The sequence below is a fragment of the Narcine bancroftii genome, chromosome 3 (genome assembly GCF_036971445.1).
Source record: "Narcine bancroftii isolate sNarBan1 chromosome 3, sNarBan1.hap1, whole genome shotgun sequence".
Classification (NCBI taxonomy): Eukaryota; Metazoa; Chordata; class Chondrichthyes; order Torpediniformes; family Narcinidae; genus Narcine; species Narcine bancroftii.
Window position 1 is genome coordinate 39,046,843 of NC_091471.1, and position 25,614 is coordinate 39,072,456.

General features: G+C 45.5%; 1 protein-coding gene and 1 long non-coding RNA gene across 6 annotated transcripts in view; one reads left to right on the forward strand and one right to left on the reverse strand.

Moving 5' to 3' along the window:
• dym (dymeclin) overlaps positions 1 to 25,614 on the reverse strand; it is a 523,412-nt gene that overhangs the window by 436,979 nt on the left and 60,819 nt on the right. For 3 of the 5 annotated variants that reach the window (XR_011353340.1, XM_069923863.1, XM_069923866.1), the window contains exons 1-2: positions 14,745 to 14,862; positions 585 to 780 (exon numbers count right to left, since the gene is read on the reverse strand). Coding sequence is in view for 4 of the 5 variants with exons in the window: in XM_069923863.1 (XP_069779964.1) it covers positions 585 to 724 (140 nt within the window). In the remaining variant the exon portion in view is untranslated. Of the gene's footprint in view, positions 1 to 584; positions 781 to 14,740; positions 14,863 to 25,614 lie in introns of those variants that run through there. The other 2 variants (XM_069923864.1, XM_069923865.1) reach the window with 2 other exon arrangements.
• The window catches only part of LOC138757098 (uncharacterized), a 52,969-nt gene continuing 42,263 nt past the window's right edge, over positions 14,909 to 25,614 (forward strand). Inside the window, exon 1 of the long non-coding RNA XR_011353343.1 lies at positions 14,909 to 15,236. This is a non-coding gene — a long non-coding RNA (uncharacterized lncRNA). The remainder of the gene's footprint in view (positions 15,237 to 25,614) is intronic.

The window sequence follows — 25,614 nt, forward strand, 5'->3', positions numbered from 1 at the left end:
CGACAGAGAGATTAAGAACTGCAAGTCATGGAATTAATTTAAGTACAATTAAAAACCAAGCAACAAGTTATTCAAGGCTGAGATGATTGCGAAAGGAACAAATTCAATTATAACATTAAAAACAGAATTGGATAAGTATCTGAAAGCAAAGAATTGATAGGGCCACGTGGAGAGGGAAGGGATGGTTCTAGATAGATTCCTCATATTTGGTACTCCTGAAAATTTAGTGGACTGAATGGTTCTTTCCATGTCATATTCATTCTGAGACTATTTTTTTCTAAACTTTCAGCCAAACCATGGTCAATACTGCTTCTGTACCAGAATAAAAGTAGGCACAAGGTCTCCAGCTACAATCCATAGTCAAAAACAGGATGTAAAGAAAGCCACATTCATGCTAATTTCAAATGAGTCACATTGAAATTGTTGCAGATTAAATTGGAATTACTTAAGTTACAGAAGTATCCACATTGAAAAGAATGTAAAAGCATCAACATGAAGGTGAATTTTACTTTAATAATTATTTAACAATCACTACATCTTTTCCACTTCATTTGTATTAACATGTGTTAATCACATCGTCTTACCTATTAGTAGGTGTAGTCAAAGAAAATGATAGAAGTTGATTCCAGAAAGGATCATTCTCAGAGATGAATTCCGTACCAGCAAGACGCTTAAGGTAATCATTATTTGTAAGATCAGCAATGCTGCTATTGTTTGCACCCATCTCCACTTGTGCACGGTATCGGCTTCAGATTATTCAGACATTGCTTTAATTAGAACCTAAATGCAAAAACAACAGACGGATTATACGAAATGCACTGACAATCCATTTAGAACCAGCACAGAAACAGTCCCTTCAGCTCATCTAGTCTATGCTGAACTATTATTCTGCCTAGTTCCATAGACCTGCACCCTGTCAACAGCCCTTCATACCCCTCCCCCCATCAATTTTCTCTAATGTTGAAATCAAGCCCATATTCACCACTTCAGCCACTTTCAAGACTCTCTGCATAAAGAGGTTCCCTCTAATGTTCCCTTTTCACCCTTAACCCATGCGCCTTATCTCAGTGGAAAAAGCCTGTTTGCACGTATTCTATATATACCCCTCAGTTTTGTATACCTCTGTCAAAGCTCCCTTCATTCTCCAACATACCAGGGAAGGCCTAACCTATAAACCTTTTCCTGCAACTCTGCTCCTCGTCTTGGCAACATCCTTGTCAATCTCTGTAATCTTATTGATATCTTTCATGATACCACTGTAGCAAACAATACTCCAAATTTTGCCTCACCAATGTCTTATACAACTTAACGAACCAACCCCTATACTCAATATTATGATTTATGATGGACAACATGCCAAAAGCTCTCTTTATGCTCATGAATTAGACTTGAGATTCTATTTCACATCTCCCTAACATACTACATAAAAATAAATTCTTATTTTCATCTGTTTCTTTTACCGCTTTTCATAAATATATCTTCTCTGGTTAATACCCCATCTGCCAGTAGAAATCATTTCTCTTGAAAGGCTGTATTAGACTTCAATGTCACAAAAAGAATCAGCTTTCTTACTTAACTGAAACCCCTCATCATTCTAGTAAATTTCCTCTGCACCTTCTCCAGTACAGTTAAATTAAAAGTACAGTGGAAAGAATACACCACTCATATGTTATTTGGAAGGTGATGTCTAGTCAGAGAATTAAAAGAATCCTGGAATACAGATACAATAATAACTGCAAATTAGCCACAGATTAGCAAGGTCATTAAAACACAAGGATTTATTTCTAGATTGAAGAGTAGTTATGCTGAACCTGCATTATTACCTTGGTAAAATAATCCAGAGATCTGCAAGTTCTGATTGCCATATTTCAAAAGGGAGAAGATGCAGAGAGTTTAACAAGAAAGACAACAGAAAAGCAAGGGTATATATATTTGAAAAGTTTGGAAAAATGCCCTTTTCTTTTAAGAAAAGGGAGTTGGGAAGCTGAAATAGGATAAACTCAAAGATATTTAAAATTATGAAAGGTTTTGATAGAATGGGTAAAGAAGGAATGTTTTACATACAGCAAAAAGCAAACTCAGGGGCCATCATTAGGTCACAAAGAAATCCAAAAGAAAATTTAAAAGACATTCCCTTATCTAATTCAGGACGACTGGGAACAAATAAACCAAATATTTAAGGGAAAGCTGGAAAGGCTCACGAGGGAGTGGAGTTATATCAACAAATTTGTGCTCAACATTAGCAAAACCAGGGAGATGATAGTGGACTTCAGAAGGAAATAAGGAGGGTTGAGTAGTGAAGAGAATTTCAAATTCCTGGGTGTCAACATGACTAAGGATCTGTCCTGAAGCCTTTATGTCAAGGCAATCATGAAGAAGGCTCAGCAGCAGGTATACTTTGTCAGGTGTTTGAGAAGATTCGGTATGTCACTGAAGACTCTCAAACTTTTGCAGGTGTACTGTGGAGAGCATTCTGGCTGATTGCATTGCTGTCTGGTATGGAAATCCGATGCTCAGGACAAGAAAAAAAACTCCAGAGGGTTGTTAATTCAGCCTGCGATATCACAGGCACCATTCTTCATTCCATCGAGAACATCTAAAAGTGGTGGTATCTTATCCTCAAGGACCCCCACCACCCAGGCTACCATTTGGGGAGGGAGGGGAGAAAAGTACAGAAGCCTGAAGATGAGCACTTAGCAGCACAAGGACAGCTTCTTCCCCGCTGCTATCAGGTTCTTGATTGATCAATAAACCAAAGTCAATGCCTTACTTTGACTTTTCGTGCCATTTTTATTTATTGTTGTAAGGTGGAGTTTATATGTTTGCACTGTGATGCTGCAAAATAACAAATGTTATGACTTGTTCATGATAATAAATTGATTCTAACAAGAGCATAAAATTGAGAGGCATAGATGGGGTGGACAATGGCCAATACCTGGGATCCTTTTAAAATAAGTGTAGGAAAGTTTAGGGGAGACATCAGGAAAAGGTTTGGGTGGGTACCTGGGATGTGTTATTGTGGATGAACATGGATTTCAGCCCACTCTGGTGCCAAGCTATATAAACCTATTCAACAATCTAAACCTTTCCGACCTCCCACCTATAATCGTCTATTTTTCTTGTATCCATTTACCTATCTAAAAGTCTTTTATATGTCCCTATTGCAACAGCCTCCATTTCCACCCCTGACAAGGTATTCCAAGCATTTGTTCTTAATATACTTGTAGAAACCCTTTACATTTATCTTTGCATTATCGACTGAAATAAGCTCATGTCTTTTTGACTTCCTGATTTCCTTCTTTAGTGTTTTCTTACATTTTCTATACTCTACAAGTACCTCATTTGTTCCTTATTGCCAGACCTTCTTAACCTGATTACCAAAATCCCTAGAAAACAAAGATTCCCTATGCCTGTTATCTTTCTTTAATGTTGGTAGGAACATGCAAACTCTACACTTTCAAAATTTCACCTTTGAAGGCTTTCCATTTACTGGACACATCCTTTCCAGAAAACAACTTTTCCCAAACCACTCTTCCTCGATTCTTTCTCAATCCCACAAAATTGCCTTTTCTTTAATTTAGAAACTTAACTCAAGGACCAGACCTATCCTTATCTATAATTAACTTGAAACTAATGATATTATGGTCACTGGACCCAAAATGTTCGCCGCTACATGCCTGACCTGCCTGGTTCCCAAATAGGAGATCAAGCATTCCATCCTCTCTTGTTGGTATCTCTATATATTGGTTTAGAAAACTTTCCTGAACACATCTGACAAACTCCAACCCATCCAGTGCTTTTACAGTGTGGGAGTCCCAGTCAATATGTGGAAAGTTTAAAATCTCCCTATCACTACTTTTTTCTTACATCGGTTAAATTATTGTTATCAAGATGGTCACCTGTATCATTATTAATGATTGGTCGTATCAATTCTATTAAAATGAACATCTTATTTAGAAGTTTGTACCTTTTTCAATCCATACCCATTTTTATTCCTAAATCTTTTTTTTGCCTCACTTGATTCGCTTAGATCTTCTACATATGGCAAGGAAAACCACCCCCCCACCCCCTTCTTAAATAAAGCTCATCTTCAAAGAGCTAAAAGGAATAGTGGACTGGCACTTCCCAATTTTAGATTATATTATTATATGCAAGTTAATTCTTTTGTAATATTTTGATAATTTGGATGACCAAATGGATAGGAACGGAATTGAATTTGACAAAGAATACTTTTTTGTTGGCAATTTTAGGCTCCTGTTTATCTTCCTCTTCATATATATAAAACTAATAATCCAATAATTAAACATAGTATGAGAATAAGGGCACAATTTAGAAGGTTTTTTGGATTTCAAAATTTTTACATTTGCTAGTCCCAAGGCATCTAATTTTGTTTTAACCTTCTTTGCAAAATACTGTTTTTAGTAATTGACTATTAAATGTTTGACAACGGCTCTGTATACACTTATCTTTGTGAGGTTTTTCAGTTGGTTGTTTTTCCAGACTCTTTTGTGTAGTCTTCCAAAGGCGCTATTTGCCTTGGCGAGTCTGTTGTCTATCTCATTGTCAATCCTTGCATCTGATGAAATGGTGCAGCCGAGATAGGTAAACTGGTTGACCGTTTTGAGTTTTGTGTGCCCGATGGAGATGTGGGGGGGCTGGTAGTCATGGTGGGGAGCTGGCTGATGGAGGACCTCAGTTTTCTTCAGGCTGACTTCCAGGCCAAACATTTTGGCAGTTTCCGCAAAGCAGGACGTCAAGCGCTGAAGAGCTGGCTCTGAATGGGCAACTAAAGCGGCATCATCTGCAAAGAGTAGTTCACGGACAAGTTTCTCTTGTGTCTTGGTGTGAGCTTGCAGGTGCCTCAGATTGAAGAGACTGCCATCCGTGCGGTACCGGATGTAAACAGCGTCTTCATTGTTGGGGTCTTTCATGGCTTGGTTCAGCATCATGCTGAAGAAGATTGAAAAGAGGGTTGGTGCGAGAACACAGCCATGCTTCACGCCATTGTTAATGGAGAAGGGTTCAGAGAGCTCATTGCTGTATCTGACCCGACCTTGTTGGTTTTCGTGCAGTTGGATAATCATGTTGAGGAACTTTGGGGGACATCCGATGCGCTCTAGTATTTGCCAAAGCTCCTGTTCGGCTCCGAATCATGGGTCCTCTACTGGCACCACCTACGGCTCCTAGAACGCTTCCACCAGCGTTGTCTCCGCTCCATCCTCAACATCCATTGGAGCGCTTTCATCCCTAACGTCGAAGTACTCGAGATGGCAGAGGTCGACAGCATCGAGTCCACGCTGCTGAAGATCCAGCTGCGCTGGGTGGGTCACGTCTCCAGAATGGAGGACCATCGCCTTCCCAAGATCGTGTTATATGGCGAGCTCTCCACTGGCCACCGTGACAGAGGTGCACCAAAGAAAAGGTACAAGGACTGCCTAAAGAAATCTCTTGGTGCCTGCCACATTGACCACCGCCAGTGGGCTGATAACGCCTCAAACCGTGCATCTTGGCGCCTCACAGTTTGGCAGGCAGCAACCTCCTTTGAAGAAGACCGCAGAGCCCACCTCACTGACAAAAGGCAAAGGAGGAAAAACCCAACACCCAACCCCAACCAACCAATTTTCCCTTGCAACCGCTGCAATCGTGTCTGCCTGTCCCGCATCGGACTTGTCAGCCACAAACGAGCCTGCAGCTGACGTGGACTTTTTACCCCCTCCATAAATCTTCGTCCGTGAAGCCAAGCCAAAGAAAGAAAAGATTAAATGTTTCAAATACCTTTTTATTCATTATAGTTTTACTTCTTTTGAACAAGTGGTGGTAAACTTTAATTAACTAAATACACGTTTAAGATATTTTCAAGTTAGACATTTTGTTCAATCTCCGATTCCCAATTTTCTGAAAATTCCTGAGGTGAATATTCTTGATTTACTTTTGGATTTTCAACTTTTTCACAAAAGGTTTAATATCTCTTATTTATAATAATTTGCTTGATTTAAGAACAACCTCTTTAATTAGGATCAAAAGCGATTGGGAACAGGATTTGAATCTTTCATTTTCTGACAAGGATTGGGATTCCATTTGTAATTTGATTAATACTACCACTCTATGTGCACATTATTTATTGCAATTTAAAGTGGTGTTACGAACTGCATGTAACAAGCAGCAATAGGCAATGACCGACAGTGTTTAATTTTAAAACACTAATTTTATTTGACTCTAAACTATAATCTTAACTTTTAAACTATCCTTAACACCAAATCTTTCCCCAACTATGTACAGGTGTACTCGTGTATGTGAGTGCGTGTGATATACCCAAACCATTACAGTCCAGGCCAAAATCTAAAAAGTTACTTCAAAGTTCAGTGTTGAAACGTAGGCCTTTGAAATTTGATGCCCAGAATTAATTTTGAACTGATGGGGTAGACTGGAGTTATGGCTGCTCCAGACTCACGAATTCTTCCATTCTCATGAGCTGTGGTCATAACACTCCTGGTCCTCTTGTAGGCGAGATTTGAGCTGAGTGGCCTTCACGAAGCTTTCAAGACCCTAGCACCGGTCTCTCTACTGTTAGTCACTCTCAAAATGAAGCAGTCTCCTAAAGTGACTTTCACTGTCACAATCAAAATGAAGCACTTTGCTTCCCAAAAAGACCCTCCTGGCACAGGTCAATCCACCAAAAAGGCCCAGTCATTCACAGAGCAGGCTTTGCGCAGATTTCCAAAAAATGACTGGCCACAAGAGTGGCTTCAAAAAGCTGTTCTCTCTTCAGCCGCCAGAATAGTTCTCCCTTGAAAAATCACAATGTTTTTGAAATGTATCAAATCTGGAACAAACTGTGACAAGCCTTCCCTCAGCTCTTCCAATGTATCGATTTGTCGCTGGGCTATGTCAAGTGTTGTAATGGTGCTTATGTGAAATGTTAAATGTTAACTGTGACCATTCAGCTCCTCCTGCCTATACTATCCCTTACAGTGATAATTCCATTTTACTAAAACAGGAGCTCGTAATACATCCCCAACAAAGAAAATTTTGAGCTATAAGAGCAAAGTTTTTAACTGAAATCCACAACATTAAATAATACCTTCACTATTGTTATCTTTCTTTGGCTTGGCTTCGCGGACGAAGATTTATGGAGGGGGTAAAAAGTCCACGTCAGCTGCAGGCTCGTTTGTGGCTGACAAGTCCGATGCGGGACAGGCAGACACGATTGCAGCGGTTGCAGGGGAAAATTGGTTGGTTGGGGTTGGGTGTTGGGTTTTTCCTCCTTTGCCTTTTGTCAGTGAGGTAGGCTCTGCGGTCTTCTTCAAAGGAGGTTGCTGCCCGCCAAACTGTGAGGCGCCAAGTTGCACGGTTTGAGGCGTTATCAGCCCACTGGCGGTGGTCAATGTGGCAGGCACCAAGAGATTTCTTTAGGCAGTCCTTGTACCTTTTCTTTGGTGCACCTCTGTCACGGTGGCCAGTGGAGAGCTCGCCATATAACACGATCTTGGGAAGGCGATGGTCCTCCATTCTGGAGACGTGACCCATCCAGCGCAGCTGGATCTTCAGCAGCGTGGACTCGATGCTGTCGACCTCTGCCATCTCGAGTACTTCGACGTTAGGGATGTAAGCGCTCCAATGGATGTTGAGGATGGAGCGGAGACAACGCTGGTGGAAGCGTTCTAGGAGCCGTAGGTGGTGCCGGTAGAGGACCCATGATTCGGAGCCGAACAGGAGTGTGGGTATGACAACGGCTCTGTATACGCTTATCTTTGTGAGGTTTTTCAGTTGGTTGTTTTTCCAGACTCTTTTGTGTAGTACAAATAGCATTCTTTTAGATGAGTATACAATGAATAAGTTTTGTTTTGCTGCAAAACATTGCAAACTTAACATCTTGAAAGCCAATCAGCAATTACATTATCTTTGCCTTTAATGTAAGTTTTTGGCTATCAGTCACCACGAGTGAAAGAAACACGCTGAATCGAGTAAAGTTTCAAACCAACTGACTTACTGACTCAAACTCGCATTTAAAAGATCCAAGCTAATCCCAGCGATCATGCAGGGTGAAACTGACGTCAACTCCTGTCTGTTGTTTTTGCCCCGCACTGAGAGCTCCCGAGTAAGTCTCTGACTGCAGACTCGACGGCAACTGCTGGCACTGGTTCGACTGCCGAGTGGATAAGCTGCCACATGGTCCCCTCTCAGAATCAGTGATAGGAGGCACTGAAACCATACTCCGTATACTGTCTGCTTTATGTGGCCACCCTCGCCTCTTGACTGGTGAGACCACAACTTGGTGCTCAATGTGCAGGCGCGTCTACTTGATGCGGTCTATGGTAAATGTCTCCTCCCGACCGCCCATATCCAAAACACAAGTTGCCCAGTTACGATATACCACTTTGAAAGGTCCTTCATATGGCTGCTGCAGGGGTGGTCTGTGCATTCCTCGGTGGACGAAAACGTACTCACTCTGCTGCAGGTTTTTGGGTATGAAGGAGGGCCTTGCCAGTAGTGGGACATTGGCACCAGAGCCAGTGTTCCAAGACTCTCCCGAAGTCTGGTCAAGACCTCTGCTGGTGCGTCCTCTTGGCCAAGGGGTGCAGGCACGAATTTGGCAGGTACCGTAAACTAGTTCAGCAGATGACACTGCCAGGTCTTCCTTGGGGGCTGCACCGATGCCCAGTAGCACCCAGGGGAGTTCGTCTACCCAGATGGCCCCTTGGAGACATGCCATCAGGGCTGACACAGGTGCCTGTGGAAACATTCCACCAGGCCATTTGATTGAGGGTGGTACACAGTCATTTGGTGGAGCTAGATTCCTAGTAGCTGCACTGCCGTTGACCAGAGCCGAGGTGAACTGTGCCCCTCTATCAAAGGTGATGTGGGCGGGGAGCCCGAACCTCGCCACCCAGGTTGTGATCAGCAACCTGACACTTGTCTCTGGTATTTTGTTGGTGATTGGGACAGGTTCTGGCTACCTCGTGAATCTGTCCATCACTGTAAATAGGTACCTTGCTCCTCTTGAGACAGTTAGTGGGCCGACGATGTCCATGTGCACATGCTCGAACCTCTTGTGTGTTGACTGGAAAGATTGCAGAGATGCCTTTACGTGCCTCTGGACCTTGGAGGTCTGGCAGGTGTGCACATCCTGGCCCAATGGCCGACCTGCTTGTGTCGGCCATGCCACCTGGAGCCATCTGCAATTAGATGGGTGGTCGCCCAGATGGAAGGGTGGGCTAACCCGTGCAAAGTGTCAAAGATCTTGGGCCTCCAAGCGGTCAGTATAATGGGCCGAGGTTGAACGGTGGAAATGTCGCACAGGAGTTTGGTATCTCTGGGCCCAATTGGTATGTCCTCAAGGCAGAGTCCGGTGACTGCAGTTCAGTATGCCAAAAGTTCATTGTCCCCCTGTTGTTCCTCTGCTAAAGTCGCGTAATCCACTTCGGGAGCCAAAGTGTTCCCAACTGGATGGACAACCAGGGCAGTGCGTCGACCACCATGTTGCTCTTCCCCAGAGATGATCACTTCAGCTTCCTGTAGTCCCTGCACAGCCTCCATCCTCCTGCAGACTTGGGCACCATATGTAGCGGAGAGGCCCATGGGCTGACTGAACGCCACACGATACCCATCTTTTCCATCTTGTTAAACTCCTCCCTCGCTAGTCGGAGCTTATTTGGTGGTAACTTGCATGCTTGAGTGCAGGGGATGTCCCTGAGTGGGAATGTGGTGCATCACACTGTGTTTGGGGGCTCCGACGAATTCGCTGTCCAAACACGTGACGGAGTTCCGGTGCAGAGCCAGCAATCTGGCCTCGCTGAGGGGATAGGTTTGAAATGTCTTTGCGTCGACTAGCTGTCATCCCTTCAGGTCCACCAGCAAACAGTGTGCGCAGAGGAATGGTTGTGACACCACACCCAGCATAAACATCCATGTGAATCGGCTGGAACTGAATTGTGTGTTCTGTACGTGCAGATGGTGATGCTGTGAGTTCCAGTCTGGCCCTGCTGGTCTTGGTATCTTTGCTCGAGGGAGGAGTTGGGGGAGAAAGGGCACTGATTTCTGCTCCTGTGTCTTCTTGGAACCTACGCCCGGAGTGTGTGTCCCATACAGGAAGCTATGCCACTGGCCAGCTGCCATAGCCATCAGCAACGCCTGGCCCTGTCGTTTCCCTGGAATGAGAAGGCAGTCGCCATCAGCGGGCCCTGGATCCCCACCTCTGATAGTAGAAACACCATGATTTGGAGCTGTTGTCATCTCTTGGTATAGGCGTTGCTGACCGCTGCTGGGGAGTGGGGTGGCTGGGCCTTCGGTCGTAATGCAGCACTAATTCCAACGCTTGTTCCGCTGTTTTTTTTTGAATGAAAACATCAGGACTGTCACAGACTTTAGTAAAACAGCAATGGATGAGTGTGTCCTCACCAAATTGTTCAAGGGTATCCCCCCCACCAGAAGACCTGGGTGAACAATGAAATTCGGAACCTGTTGAGAGCCAGATCAATATAGGAGCAGGTATGTCCTTCGAAAAGCTATCTCTCGGGTGCAGTGGAGATTCCAGATTAAAATAGAAACAAGGGACACCTGACAGCGGTGGCAGGCTATAAATGCCATGACCTGCTACAAAATCAAATCCAATGAAGTAGCAAACAATAAAGTTTTGCTCCCAGAGGAACTAAATACCTTTTATTTTGATTTGGCCACAGTAACTTCAAAGAACCAGCCCTTCACACTCCCTGGTACCCTGACGATCCTACCCTATCCATATCTGAGGATGATGTGCATGCTGTCTTCAGGAGAGTGAATCTAAGGAAAGCATCCAGCCTGGATGGAATATTGGCCAAGCATTAAAAATCTGTGCTGACCAACTTACCATGGTGTTCACAGATATCTTCAATATCTCATTCCAGCAGGGTGTGGTACCCACCTGTTTCAAACAGGCAGCAATCATAACGGTGCCCAAGAAGAGTGTAGTAACCTGCCTTAATGACTATTGATCAGTAGCATTTACTTCGACAGTGATGAATTGTTTTGAAAGGCTGGTGTTGAAGCATATTAGCTCCTGACTGAGTGGTGAGATGGTTCCAGTTCGTCTACTGTAGTAACAGGTCTATGGCGGATGCCACCTCACTAGTTCAACAGAAAGCCCTGGAACACCTGGGCAATAAAGATGCATTTGTCAGGATGCTCTTTATCAACTACAGTTTTACATTTAACACCAGCATCCCCTCAAAACTGATAAGCAAACTCCAAGACCTGGGACTCAACACCCCTCTGAAATTGGATCATGGATTTCCTCACATCCAGACCACAATCAGTGAGGTTTGGTAAGAACATCTCCTCCACAATCTCCATCAGTACCGAAGCACCACAGGGCTGTGTTCTTAGTCCCCTGCTCTACACCTACGACTGTGTGGCTTGGTACAACAAAAAACATTATCTACAAATTTGGCGATGATACCATGGTAGTGTTTGTATAAAGAAAGCTGTTGAGTTAGCATACAGGAGGAAGGTTGAAAACTTGGCTGAATGATGCATCAAAAACAATTTTGCACTCAATGTCATCAAAACTAAGGAGCTGAATGTTGACTTCAGGAAGGGAAAGCCAAAGGTATACAATCTAGTGATCATTGGTGATCAGAGGTGAAGGTGAGCACATTTAAGTTCTTGGGAGTCATCATCTCTGAGGACCTCTCCTGGACCCAAAACACTAATGGCATCGTGAAGAAAGGATGTCAGGGCCTCTACTTCCTCAGGAGTTTTGGAGGTTTGGGAAATTTCTTTAGATGTGTGGTAGAAAGTGTACTGACCAGCTGCATCATAGTTTGGTATGGGGAGACCAATACTCTTGAGTGTAAAGCCCTCCAAAAAGTAATAGACACAGCCAAGGATATCACAGGCAAAATCCTCCCCACCATCAAGAACATCTACCGGATAAGCTGCCATTGAATATCAGTAGCAATCATCAAGGATCCAGCACATGCTCTGTTCTCACTGCTGCCTTCAGGAAAAAGGTATAGGTGCCACAATACTAGCAGCTCCAAGTTTAGGAACAATTGTTACCCCCTCGATCATCAGATTCCCCAACAAACAACTCAATCAGGGACTCATTTAAGGACTTTTAATTGTGCACTTTATTGGTTTTCTTTTTTATTCTCTCTGTATTGCACAGTTCATTTACATTTGTTATCTGTTTACCGTTCTTTATTTGTTTACACATATATGCTGTGTACAGTTTTTTTGCACTACCAATGAGCGGTAATTCTGCCTCTCCCAAAGGGAAAAGAATCTCAAGGTTGTATGTAATGTCGTGTATGAACTCTAGGACTATATATCTGAAAGTTTGCTAACGTTCAATCATCTAACAGCAAGGAAGAAACCATCCTTGAATCTGGTGGTGTATATTTACAAACTTGTGTATCTATGCCTGACAGGATTTGAGTAGCGTGGGATGGGTCTTTTAGTGCTGGCTGTGTTCCCAAGGCAGCAGGGAATATTATGTCAATGGCGGGGAGGTTGCTTTTCATGAGCTGTCTTCACAACTCTCTGCAATTCCTTATGGTCTTAAGTAGAGCAGTTCCTGTATCAAGCTGTGATGTATCTGAATAGGATATTTTCTATTAAAAAAAACACACACAAAGGCTGGAGAAACTCAGCAGGTCAAACAGTGCCTTTAAGTAGCAAAGGTAAAGATACATCACCAACGTTTTGGGCTTCATCAAGGTGTAAAGATACATCACCAACCTTTCCTTTGCTACATAAAGGCACTATTTGACCTGCTGAGTTTCTCCAGCATTTGTGTGTTTTTTTCACTTAACCCACGGAGTCACCAGAATCCCGTGTTTTACCCCCAGAGTATTTTCTATGGTGCATTTATAAAAATTGATAAGACACTGGGAACATGCATATTTTCTTTAGGCTTCTCAGAAGGCAGAGACGTAGGAGGTACTTCTTGGCCATAGTATCAATCTTTGCACCAATGACAGAGACTGGGACAAGTGCTCCATTCCATGAAGTCATTGACCAACTCCTTCATTTTGTTGACCATCATTGCGAGGTTATTCTCCTAGTACCATTCTCTAGCTCTTCTTGTTCTCTATATTATCATTGCTTATTTTCGGGCCTACAATGGTGATGTCAACTGTAATGGTGGATGGAGTTAGAGCAGCATTTACCCACACAGTTGTGATTGTATAAAGATAGTAAGGGTTGAGATTGCAGCCTTGTGGGGATAGGTGTTAAGGATTATTGTGGAAGAGGTGTTGACACGAATCATCATGTTGACGGATTGCCTCAATACTATAGGCTCCAGCACCTCCGTTTGAATGTGATGAAAGCTGTGTTGCTCATCTCAGTTGACCACATTAGTGTAGATACATCTCTGGACTGGAAGAGAGGCACAGAGGAAGCCAACAAATTCTAACATGTATAACAGGGGATTAGAGAGACCATTGGGAGAGGACAACCCATTACTGGATTTATGCCGGGGCACCATATATTAAGAGGAAGAAACAAGTGCGGAGATTCACATCAGGTTCCTGGCGCCACAGAGAGGAACTGAGGGGTTAGAACCATGTTCCCAATACATCAGCCTGAATGCATTCCTTGCTAACTATTTAAAAGAAATGTTTGAATTTAGCAGTCCAAAGTTTTCACCTTGGAGGGATTTTCTTCATATCATGTCTAAGTCTATAAAAACACAATGAAGGAGAAACTCAGCTGGTCAAACAGCAATGTTTCAGGCTTGAGCCCTTCATCAAGGTATGAAAAACTGTGAGCAGGTGTCCAAACAAAATGGTGGAGGGGAGGAGCATTGTCCCAAAGACAAAAGGTGGATAAGGGAAGGAGGGCACACCAGCAAGTAGGAAATCCAAAAATAAATTAGCAAAAATTGGAAACATGCTGCACCATAGACAATATTTGTAAAGAGAAAAAGAGATTGATCCCCTTTGTTAGAACAGTTCTGAAAGATTAATGACCTTGCATATTGAATTTTTGTCTGGCTAACTGAGGGAAAAATTTGCTGCAAAAATCATCTGTGCTGCCAAAAGTATGGATTATTACCAATAGCCACCAAGATTCAGCAGAGACTGACACCACCAGACTGACCTGGATATTTCCAGCATTTTATTCCCACTTGTGTTCTTATTTCAAATTACCTTGCATAATATACAAAAGCGTTTAGAACTCTTCATGATTACTCTATGCCATGATCCAATGCAATAAAAGATCACATCAGTCAAATCCTGTCCTATTCTCTCTTTTTTTTTGGAATACAATGCAAAGACGTACAACTGCTTTCAAAACTGCTAAATAATGATCTTGATGCAGCTGGATCAAAAACTATCAGCAAATTATTAATTCCAGTTGCCTTGTAGATCACACACAGAAACTGGGAACTGTGCATTGTGTGGATACATTTTTCCCTCGGGTAATCAGGAAAAGTGCAAGGTAAAATATGCTAAATCATTGACAACAACCAAATCCATTTGTAATTGCAAATCATACACCGTTGTGATGCGGGGCTGGGTTGTAATTTCGTTGCGAGTTTGACTTTTACATTAAAGCGGTGTCCCTCAGCATCTTGCACTGGATAACGCCAACTCCGATCCATGGTTTAAGGCCGTGGAGCGCACAATTCTCGAGGTCAACGCCTCTCCCAAAGGCCGGTGTGGACCTAGCTGACAACCTGACTGGAAACACCTCGCCCAGCTCCGGTATCATTGCAAAACACAGGGCGCAAATTCTTTTTTCCCATTGGACTCACCCACCTCCCGCGGAGTCGACTGCACACGATCTACTTATGCAAGAGGCGCTGAGCCCATCGGCGTGGAGCGAGCAAGCGCTATTGCTATTCGCTCCCGTTCCAACTGCCGTCGCCCGACACACATCCACGTCGCATGCCTTGCGTCACTTGCTGCAGGTCAGAGGTCATACCCGCCCCCTCCAGCGAATCGCTCTGCATTCTGGGAATTGTAGTGCCCGTTTCAATTTTGTGCCTTCGAAGTCAAGATTTATGGGCATCTTTTATGGCCTCAAAGTACATTGTAATCCATTTTCATATAGAAAGTTCGTGTAAAAAAAGAATTCACCGTCAAACGGTTTCCTGCAGATATTTGGAATAACCACCCTGCTCTTTTCCAAAGTCTTGTCAAGGGATCATTCACGTCCACCTTGAAGAGAAATTAACAGAGTGCGTCCTGGATAGTGTTCAAGAAACCCACAAGGAACATATTTACATCTGGTCCTGTGCAATGAGACAGGTAAAAGGAATGATTGTGTGGACAGGGATCCTCTTGGCAAGACTGATCACAGTTTGAATTTCTCCTTCAAATGGAGGATTGAACTAAAACCAGTCTGATTGTACATTTTCTTTGGCTTGGCTTCGCGGACGAAGATTTATGGAGGGGTAATGTCCACGTCAGCTGCAGGCTCGTTTGTGGCTGACGAGTCCGATGCGGGACAGGCAGACATGGTTGCAGTGGTTGCAAGGGAAAATTGGTGGGTTGGGGTTGGGTGTTGGGTTTTTCCTCTTTTGTCAGTGAGGTGGGCTTCAAAGGAGGTTGCTGCCCGCCGTACTGTGAGGCGCCAAGATGCACGGTTGGAGGCAAGATCAGCCCACTGGCGGTGGTCAATGGGGCAGGCACCAAGAGATTTCTTTAGGCAGTCCTTGTACCTCTTCTTTGGTGCACCTGTGTCTCAGTAGCCAGTGGAGAGCTCGCCATAGAACACGATCTTGGGAAGGCGATGGTCCTCCATTCTGGAGACGTGACCTACCCAGCGCAGTTGGATCTTCAGCAGCGTGGATTCGATGCTGTCGGCCTCTGCCATCTCGAGTACTTCGATGTTAGTGATGAAGTCGCTCCAATGAATGAACCAGTATACTATGCCTAAACAACAGAAACTAAAGAGATGTGGGAGGATTGGTTGGCATGGACTGGGAACACAGGTTAGATAGTTGATGCACAATGGAAGACTTTCAATGTGATTTTTCAGTGCTCAACATAAGTAATTGTGAGGAGAACCAGCCTTGGAGAACTAAGGACATTTTTTTTAAAAAGGCATCAAACTAAAAGCTCACGTGAACAAAGTCGCCAAAAGTAGTGAGTGTACTGACAATAACCACTCCAGCAGTGCGAGTATAAGACAGCTTTAATAAACTAATAGGTACCCTAAGAGGTCTTGTCTCTCTGCAAGACTAACCAGGAAGGCAAGACTAGCTCTGGACTGCTTTATCCACAAGATCACCAGGATGACCCCCGGTGACCTAGTGGTGTAATTACATATCACCACAGTGAGAAACTGGAAGATTAGGAAAACTTTAAAAAGCCAACAGTGAACCACTAAGCATTGCAATAAAGAAATGCAAGATAAATTACGAAAGTAAATTAGCGCAAATTATAAAAACATCTAGCAATCGATGATACTGTCAGCAAAGGTACCAAGGTGGTCAGAGGGTGAGGGGTTCCAGGTGTGTATCTGAGGGTGTATGTGAACCTTTGTGTATATGTGTATTGGTCTTTCTGTTAAAAAAAATGAAAATAGCACAATGTACATCTGTATAATGAGTACAAAGTCGTTTTGATGCTTGTTAGAAACAGAATTACCTTTAAAGAAATTGCTCGAGACCAAAATTGAGAACAAAGAACATTTATTACAACAACAATGCAAAGTTGGGTGCTTCCCCTTACCCTTTCCCTGGGAATACACACATACACTGGGGCTCACCCAACTTTTATACAGTAAATTTCAGTATCAGAATACCCTCCCCCTTACATTCTTCTGCCCCCTGGATGGGTTTGGCAGAGGCAATCCTTCCTGCCTACGTGCAGTTTCAGTATACTTGGAGGACCAGGGGGTATCCTGTCTGTGTCCCTTCATGTTATTGTCCTTATTCACACCTTCCTGATTCTCGGAGCTACAGTCTCTTGGTATGTAGAGTTGGCTCATCCTGTCTAGGGTTGGCTAATTTAATATGTATAACTTTGTAAATCTGTGTAAGGTTAACTAATTAGATATGTAGAACTTGGCACTTCTGTCTATCCAGACTACCGCAACTTCCTACATTCTATTGTTCCTTACTGCTCCTTATGGTGGCTCATTGATCTTGTCACAAAGACTAGAAGATTCTTATGTTAATCGTGCTGACTCTGCTTTCCTGCATCCTAATTCCCAAGCTCATCCTGTTTGTACTGGTTACATTCATTTACTAATGTATGAATTTTAGTTTCCTTCATGTTCATAATTTTAGATCAGTTTTCTCATCTCTCACAATCCTCACTTTTCTTTTAGATCAGTAATACTGATCTTTCACCATGGTGGGAAACATCAGGCTGCGATGATGTCACTCCTGTTGTCAGAGACAGGGAGTGAATATAAACAGAGCTGACAGAGCAACAAATTAGTCTTCGATCTCTACTCAACTGTGTGTGTTTCGTTCTTACTCCACACTTCGTGGTAGTGTGCACACTACATTAGTGACCCTGACAGGTCCAACCGGCAATTGAAGGACCAAGCAGCTCTCCACGTGGTCTCGCTAAAGCTGCCAATGTTCTTGGCATTGCAGCCACACGTGTGGTTCAAACAAGCCAAGGCCCAGTTCCATCTTCAACAGATCGCCAAAGATGACACCTGCTACTACTACGTAGTGAGCTCACCCAACCAGGACACGGCAGCAAGGGTCATCAATTTCCCTCGGCATCCTCCGGAGCAAGGCAAACATGGTGCCCTCAAAGAGCTACTAATCTGCACTTTCAGGCTATCATCGATGCTGCCCACCCTGCGCATTTCAAGGAAATGCCATGGCCAACCATCGTTAATGGCTGCAGCAGTTGGCCAATATGACAGCCTCCTCCAACATGTGGGACTCTCTATCAGGAAGGTGGTTCCTTGTGGACACTGGTGCCGAAATAAGTGTCTTTCCCCCACGGCCTACAACACCCAGTACACCAAGCTGGGCCCGGCACTGAGGGCAGTGAACAGCACCTCTATTCGAACTTACGACACCCGCACAATCCTCTTACGTCTTGCTGGCCACCACTTTAAGTGGACTTTTAGCGTCATGGCACTGATGCAACTGTTCCTGGGAGCTGATTTCCTGCGTGCACACTGCCTGCTGGTAGACTTGAAAGGGCAGCATTTCCTGAACACCAGAACTTTTCAAACTATGCCCCTGGGGGGGGAGCCAGACTATCAGCCCCCCACCTTGACTCTGTCACACTGTCCGACGACGCCTACACACATATCCTGGTGGAGTTCCCTGCAATCGTAGCACCACAATTCTCCTCCACAGAACCAAAGCACAGGGTAAGGCACCACATCCTCACTGAGGGCCCCCTCTCCAGGCCGGGCGCACCACCTTCCCCCCCCCGAAAAATTTGCCCTCACCAAAGAGGAATTTAAGAAAATTGTTGGGGATCATGCGGCAGTCAGACAGCCCCTGGGCCTCCCTGCACATGATCCCGAAGGCAGCAGGAGGATGGAGGCCATGTGGTGATTACTGATGCCTCAATGAGGCCACCACACCAGGCAAATACCCGTACCCTATTTTCAAGACTTTACTGCCAACTTACAAGGGGCACGGGCATTTTCGTAGGTCGATTTAATCAGGGGTTATCATCAAATCCCAGTGCACCCCAAGGACATACTCAAAACTGCCATTGTCACCTCCTTCAGCCTGTTCGAATTCATGAGGATGCCCTTCGGCCTTAAGAATTCTGCTCAGAATTTTCAGTGGCTGTTGGACGTGGTGGGCCAGGACCTCCCATTCACGTTCATCTACCTTGATGATATCATTATTGCCAGCCACAACCATTCAGAGCACACGGCCAACCTGAGACAACTTGCAGGGGTTTAGGCTGACCATCAATCCCGCCAAGTGTCAGTTCGGGTGGAACACAATTGACTTCCTGGGGCATTGGATTGACAAGTACGGGGCAAAACCACTGCCCAAGAAGGTGGAGGCTATTCAACAGTTCACAAAACCTTGCTCCGTGAAGGGGCTGCAGGAGTTCGCCAGTATGATCAATTTCTACCATTAATTCATACCAGCAGCAGCTTGGATCACGCACCCCTTGTTCACTCTCATGGTGGGGAAAAATAATGGCATTGCCTGGGATTGGGAGGCCTCGGAGGCATTCCAGAAGGAGAAGGATACTCTGGCCAATGCCACCCTTCTGGTTCACCCCAGGCCGGAGGGGCCTCCAGCACAGCGGTCGGAGAGGTCCTTGAACAGCTGATTGACGGGCAATGGCAGCCCCTGGCCTTTTTTAGTAGACACCTCCGGCCACTTGAACTTAAATACAGCATCTTTGACCGGGAGCTATAGGTGGTGCACCTGGCAGTCAGGTACTTTCGGTACTTTCTGGAAGGCAGTTCACAAACCGATGACTTTTGCCTTCCTCAAAGTGTCTGACCTGTGGTCGGCCAGGCAACAGAGGCACCTTTCCTATGTGTCCGAATTCACCACGGACATCCAATACATCGCCAGCAAGAGCAACATGGTGACTGATGTCCTCTCCCATCCCGCCATCGAGTCCATCATCGCCCAATCCCAGGGCATAGACTATTCAGCCCTAGCCAGGGCACCACATGATGACCCTGAGATTCCGGCATACAGGACAGAACTTTCCGGGCTGAGGCTGGAGGATGTCATCATCATCCCTAGCAACCAGACGGTCCTCTGCAACATCTCCACCGGCAAACCCCGCCCATCAAGCCTGCAGGTTTTCGACACATGCACAACTTGGCGCATCTGGCCATCAGAACCACGGTAAAGATGGTGGCCAGCAGATTCGTTTGGCATGGGCTCCGCAAGCAGGTCAGTCATTGGGCCAAGGCCTGCATGCTCTGCCAGGTATCCAAAGAGCAAACTCACGGTAAAGCACCTCCCCAGACTTTTGAGCCAGCATGGCGTAGGTTCAGCCATGTCCACGTTGACATTGTGAGGCGAGATACCTCCTCACCATGGTTGACTGCTCCACGAGGAGTCCAGAGGCAGTGCCAATGGTCAACATGACCACAGAGACCTGCGCCAGGGCACTAATCAACATCTGGGTGTCCAGGTTTGGGATTCTGGAACATCTCATCTCTGATAGGAGAATACATTTTACCTCGGGGCTCTGGTGGCACTGGCCAAACTGTTAGGAACCCAACTCCACTACACCATGGCATATCACCTGCAGGCCAACCGATTGGTGGAGCAGTTCCACAGACACTTAAAAGCAGCCCTGATTGCCTGGCTCAAGGGGCCCAACTGGGTGGATGAATTACCTTGGGTCCTTCTGGGGAGACACACAGCAGACATTAATCCCAGGGGAGTTCTTGGCCACTGCCAAGGATCGAGAAACTTCCACAGTGGCACTGAAACCGCTGAGGAAAAGCCTGGGTACCCTAGTCCCTCCACAGCCCCTCCCACACGACCAGCCAAAATCATTTGCCCCAAAGACTTGCACACTTGCAAATATGTTTTTGTGCGAAGGGGAGCGCACCAGGCATCCCTCCATCGGCCATACAAGGGGCCGTACAGAGACGTCAGACATAATGTGCATTGGACATTCACCTTCAACCATCTGAAACCAGCCCATGTAGACATTAGCCAGCCAGTCGAGACTCAGCCCCAACGACGCAGAAGTAGGCTGCCCAAAGTAGCAATGGACACTCCGATCGCCAGTTCTGGGGGGAGGGGGGTGTGTGTCATGTAGTGGCCTGTGAACCAGGTCACGACCCAGCTCACAAAATGTCTAGTGAATGCAGCGATCACAAGGGCCCCGCAGGGATCAACAGCCATCGTCCCATGTGATCTCCCACACGGCATTAAACAGCAGGAGAAATCTCTTGGTGCCTGCCACATTGACCACCGCCAGTGGGCTGATAACGCCTCAAACCGTGCATCTTGGCGCCTCACAGTTTGGCGGGCAGCAGCCTCCTTTGAAGAAGACCGCAGAGCCCACCTCACTGACAAAAGGCAAAGGAGGAAAAACCCAACACCCAACCCCAACCAACCAATTTTCCCTTGCAACCGCTGCAATCGTGTCTGCCTGTCCCGCATCGGACTGGTCAGCCACAAACGAGCCTGCAGCTGACGTGGACTTTTTACCCCCTCCATAAATCTTCGTCCGCGAAGCCAAGCCAAAGAAAGAAAGAAACAGCAGGAACACCAGCCAGTCAGAAGCCGGTGCTGCAATAATGTCACTCCTATCATCAGAGCCAGGAAGTAAATATAAACAGAGCAAATAAACCAGTCTTCGACCTTGACTCGATTGTCTGTGAGTTGCATTTACTCCACACTTCATGTAGCATGCATGCTACAGTTTCATGAATATGAGAGTCTCGGATGGTTAGTTGTGAGCAGTTCCTTTGGTCACTCAGCATTCTCACGGCCTGTGAAAAGAAGCTGTTCCTCAGTCTGGTGGTGCTACCTCTGATACTTCTGTATCTCTTTCCCCATGGAAAAGATGCTATGTACAGGGTGGAAGAGGTCCTCAATAATTTTGCAAGCCCATAGCTGCCAAGAGCATGTGCTATTGCATAGCTGACAGGGCCCTCATTAAAACAGAAGTGAAGCAGCTTCTGGCGGAAGGTATCATAGAGCCCAGCACCAGGTCTCTGAAGAGCCCAAGTCCTGGTGGTCAAAGGGGGCAGAAAACCGAGGATGGTCATCGACTAAAGTCAGACCTTAACCGGTACACATAGCTGGATACCTAACCCCTACCCAGAATAGCCGACATGGTCAATGAGATAGCTTGCTATAAGGTCTTCTCAACAATCGGCCTATTACCAGCTCCCTATTCATACATGGGATAAGCCCTATACCATCTTCGAGGCAGACAGATGCCTCTACCAGTTCCACCGAGTTCCGTTTGGGGTCACCAATGGGGTTTCTGTCTTCCAGCGGGAGATGGACCTTATGGTAGACTGACACAACCTAAGGGCGACCTTCCCATACTTGGACAATGTCTCCATCTGCAGCCACGAGCAGCAGGACCACGATGACAACCTGGAGAGATTTCTCCGGACGGCCGAGGAGCTGAACCTCATGTACCACAAAGAGAAGTGCATGTTCAGCACCACCCGCCTCGCCATCCTGGAACATGGTGTCATCAGACCTGATCCAGAATGCATGCATCCTCTAATGGAGCTGCCCATCCCACACACGCTTAAGGCCCTCCGCAGGTGCCTTGGGCTTTTCTCCTATTTCTCTCAGTGGCTCCCCCATTTCTCGGACAAGGTCCGCCCTCTGGCCCAGGCCACTGCCTTTTCTCTCCCTCCCAAGGCGCAGGCAACTTTTGCCCACATCAGGCAGGACATCACCGATGCCATGATGCATGTCGTGGACGAGGACTCCCCATTCCAGGTGGAGTGTAATGTCTCTGATGTTTTCCTCATAGCCACCCTCAACCAAAAGGGGCGACCTGTGGCCTTTTTCTCCAGGATCCTCCACGGTTTCGAGCTCGGATACTCCGTCATTGCAGAATTGCGTTTCTTCCACCTGCCACAGGTCCAAGTTATCAAGGCCACTCAGCCCTTCAAACAGCTAAGCATCAATTTTAAGGGCCTCCTGCCTTCCAGGAACAAGTCGTCTACTTCCTCACGATCATAGACGAGTACTCCCATTTTCCTTTTGCCATCTCTTGCCCAACACCTCCAAAACCACCGTTATCAGTGCCCTGACGCAGATTTTAACCATGTTCGGATACCTGGCATTCACTCATAGTGATCGGGGGTCCGGCTTCATGAGTGAGGAGCTACGCCAGCACCTGGTAGCACGAGGCATTGCAACTAGTCGCACGACTAGTTACAACCTGAGGGGCAACAGGCAGGTGAAGCATGAAGACGGGGTGATCTGGAAGGCAGTGTTCCTGGCCCTGAGGTCCAAAGGCTGGTTCATCGACTACTTGCAAGATGCCCTCCCCGAGGTACTCCATGCCATTAGGTCAGTCTTGTGCACTGCTAGAAAAAATAAACCCCTCTCAAGCGCCTTTTCTCATTCCCCAGGACATTGGCATCTGGAATCTCACTCCCAGCTTGGCTCATATTTCCGGGATCAGTGCTCCTACGCAAACACGTGCGGGGCCCACAAGGCCAACCTGCTGGTTGAGCAGGTGCTCTTCCTCCATGCCAACCACAACTACCCTACATCAGGTACCCCAGTGGCCATGAGAACACAGTCTCGACCAGGGATCTGGCACCAGCAGGGACACCACCGCTGCCCCAGCAGCACAACTACCCGACCCAACTTCCCCACCATGAGCACCTTTGGCCCACCCAGGATCCGGGTGTCGAAGCACTCCCTCCGCCCCTCCAATGAACTCCACTCCTGCCGATCCACACCTACCTGGCCACCCCCCACCACCCCCACGAACAAACGTGCAAATAAACACCACGCTGCCCACACCGGCACCCGCCATGACCATACCATACCCAGCCAGCCCTCAAGCAGCAAACAGACCCTTGCCATCCTTTGACCGGGAGCCAACCCTGCAACGGTCACAGAGACTTCGACAGCAGCCAGACCATCTAAACTTGTAAACTTGTAAATATCACCTAGCATCGTTTTACACACCCCCTCAAGACAATTTTAAGAAAGGGGTGAATGTGGTGATACGACCACCAGCCTACTACAGGTGGCGATCCCTGTACCTGCAGGAAGACCACCTAAGGGCTGACTCCACCTGGCCGGTTGTCAACCAGCCGACGCGAATATAGACCTGAGCCGGCCCCTTGAGCCAGTCACATGGGAGTCACCGAAGCATGAACTGGTGTTCAGACTTTTACCTAAATAAAGCCTGTTGTACAGTCTTTTGAGTTTTGTGCTTACTTGTTGCTACCTCAGCGTACCACACCTCTCTAATGCTATTAAAATAGCCTTCACCCAGTTTATGACTTTAATTTGTCAACCAGTCCCATCTCTTTTCATAACTATTTTAAAACTAATAGAATAATGTCATTGGTCCCAAAGTTGTGGCCAAATGGACATTTTAGTCACCTGCCCATCTTTGTTTCCCAGAATAGCTCTAGTATTGTGCACTCTCTGTAGGACCATTTTGATAATGTTGGAGAAAACTTTCCTGAATATACTTAACATGGTAGCAGTCACAGACAGTCACCGAGTATTTCAACCCTATTTTTCTTACATTTATCTCTATTTATTTGCTCCTCTAATTTTGGTTTATTATTATATGTATAATCCTGTCAAAGTGCCACGCATTTAGCCTCTCCAGACATACTCCAGGAATATATCCTGGAATTACTGGTGTGATGTTCTTCCTGTCTGCTGAAGTGGAGATGGTCAAGACCTTTAGGTTCTAATAGGTGTAAATATCACCAACAATTTATCCTGGACCAAAAATCATTGATACTACTGCCAAAAATGCACAACGGTGCCTTTACTTCTGTAGAAGACAAATAAATTTGTTATATTCTAAATGACTCTAATCAATGAATTTGACGGGAATATTCCTATCTCAGTATACTTCAGCATGGTATGGGAACTGTTGAGTCCAAGACTACAAGAAATTGCAGAAAGTTGTGAATGTAACTCAGGCCATCACGCAAACTGACTTCCCCTCCATCAAGAGTGAGGCTTCGGCGAGGCAGACTTCAGCAGGTTGGCAGTGAGTGAATAAAGCTTCAGCAGGGAAGCCATTGATGATGAGTCAGGCTTGATGGATTGCTCTGGTTGCGGGATATGGGAAATCTGGGTCAGCACATTTGTCCCTGAGGGCTACATCTGAAAAAGGTGCATCCTGCTGCAGCTCCTGACAAACCAAGTTAGGGAACTGGATCTAGATGAACTCTGGAACATTTGGGAGGTAGAGAGGGTGATAGAGAGGAATTTCAGGGGGACAGTCATCCCCAAAAGTCAGGAGACAGGTAGCTAGGTGACTAATAGGAGAGGGAAAGGGGTGATCATGCTAAGGAGCTGAGCAGACATGCTTTGAAAGAGCTCTCCACAAAAAGTATTAAAAAGATGGTTAGAAAGCTCAAAACCAGAATTTTAGAGGGAAGATGGTGCCAGGAGAGGAGCAGTTTTAAAAGATGTCGCTAAAGGGAGGATTTCTTCTTCAGAAGAAGAAGAATCTGAGGGGTTTTATCGTGGGCTTTCAGATACTATTGTCAATGTCACCGTCAGAGATAGGGATGTGTGTTTCTTAAAAGGGAAATGTATGTATTAGAAATGTCTCTTAAAAGGGAAATGTTACAACAGTATTTTAAAAATTGGGAAGATTTTTTTGTTATGCAATTTCTGTTTGAAAATGGTATAGATAAAATACTAAAGTTTATTATTCTTAATATTAATGGGATAAATGGGGCGGTGAGGAGGAAGTGGTCTTGGCATTCTTAAAGAAATTAATCTTTTTGCAGGAAACACATCTTACCAAATTGGAACATGATAAATTAAAAAGAGGATAGGTGAGACAAATAATATCACCTTCCTTTGGTTCAAAGGCAAGAGAGGTAGCAATTCTAATTAATAAAAATTTTTTTTTTTTCTCTTCTTTGGCTTGGCTTCGCGGACGAAGATTTATGGAGGGGGTAAAAAAAAGTCCACGTCAGCTGCAGGCTCGTTTGTGGCTGACCAGTCCGATGCGGGACAGGCAGACACGATTGCAGCGGTTGCAAGGGAAAATTCGTTGGTTG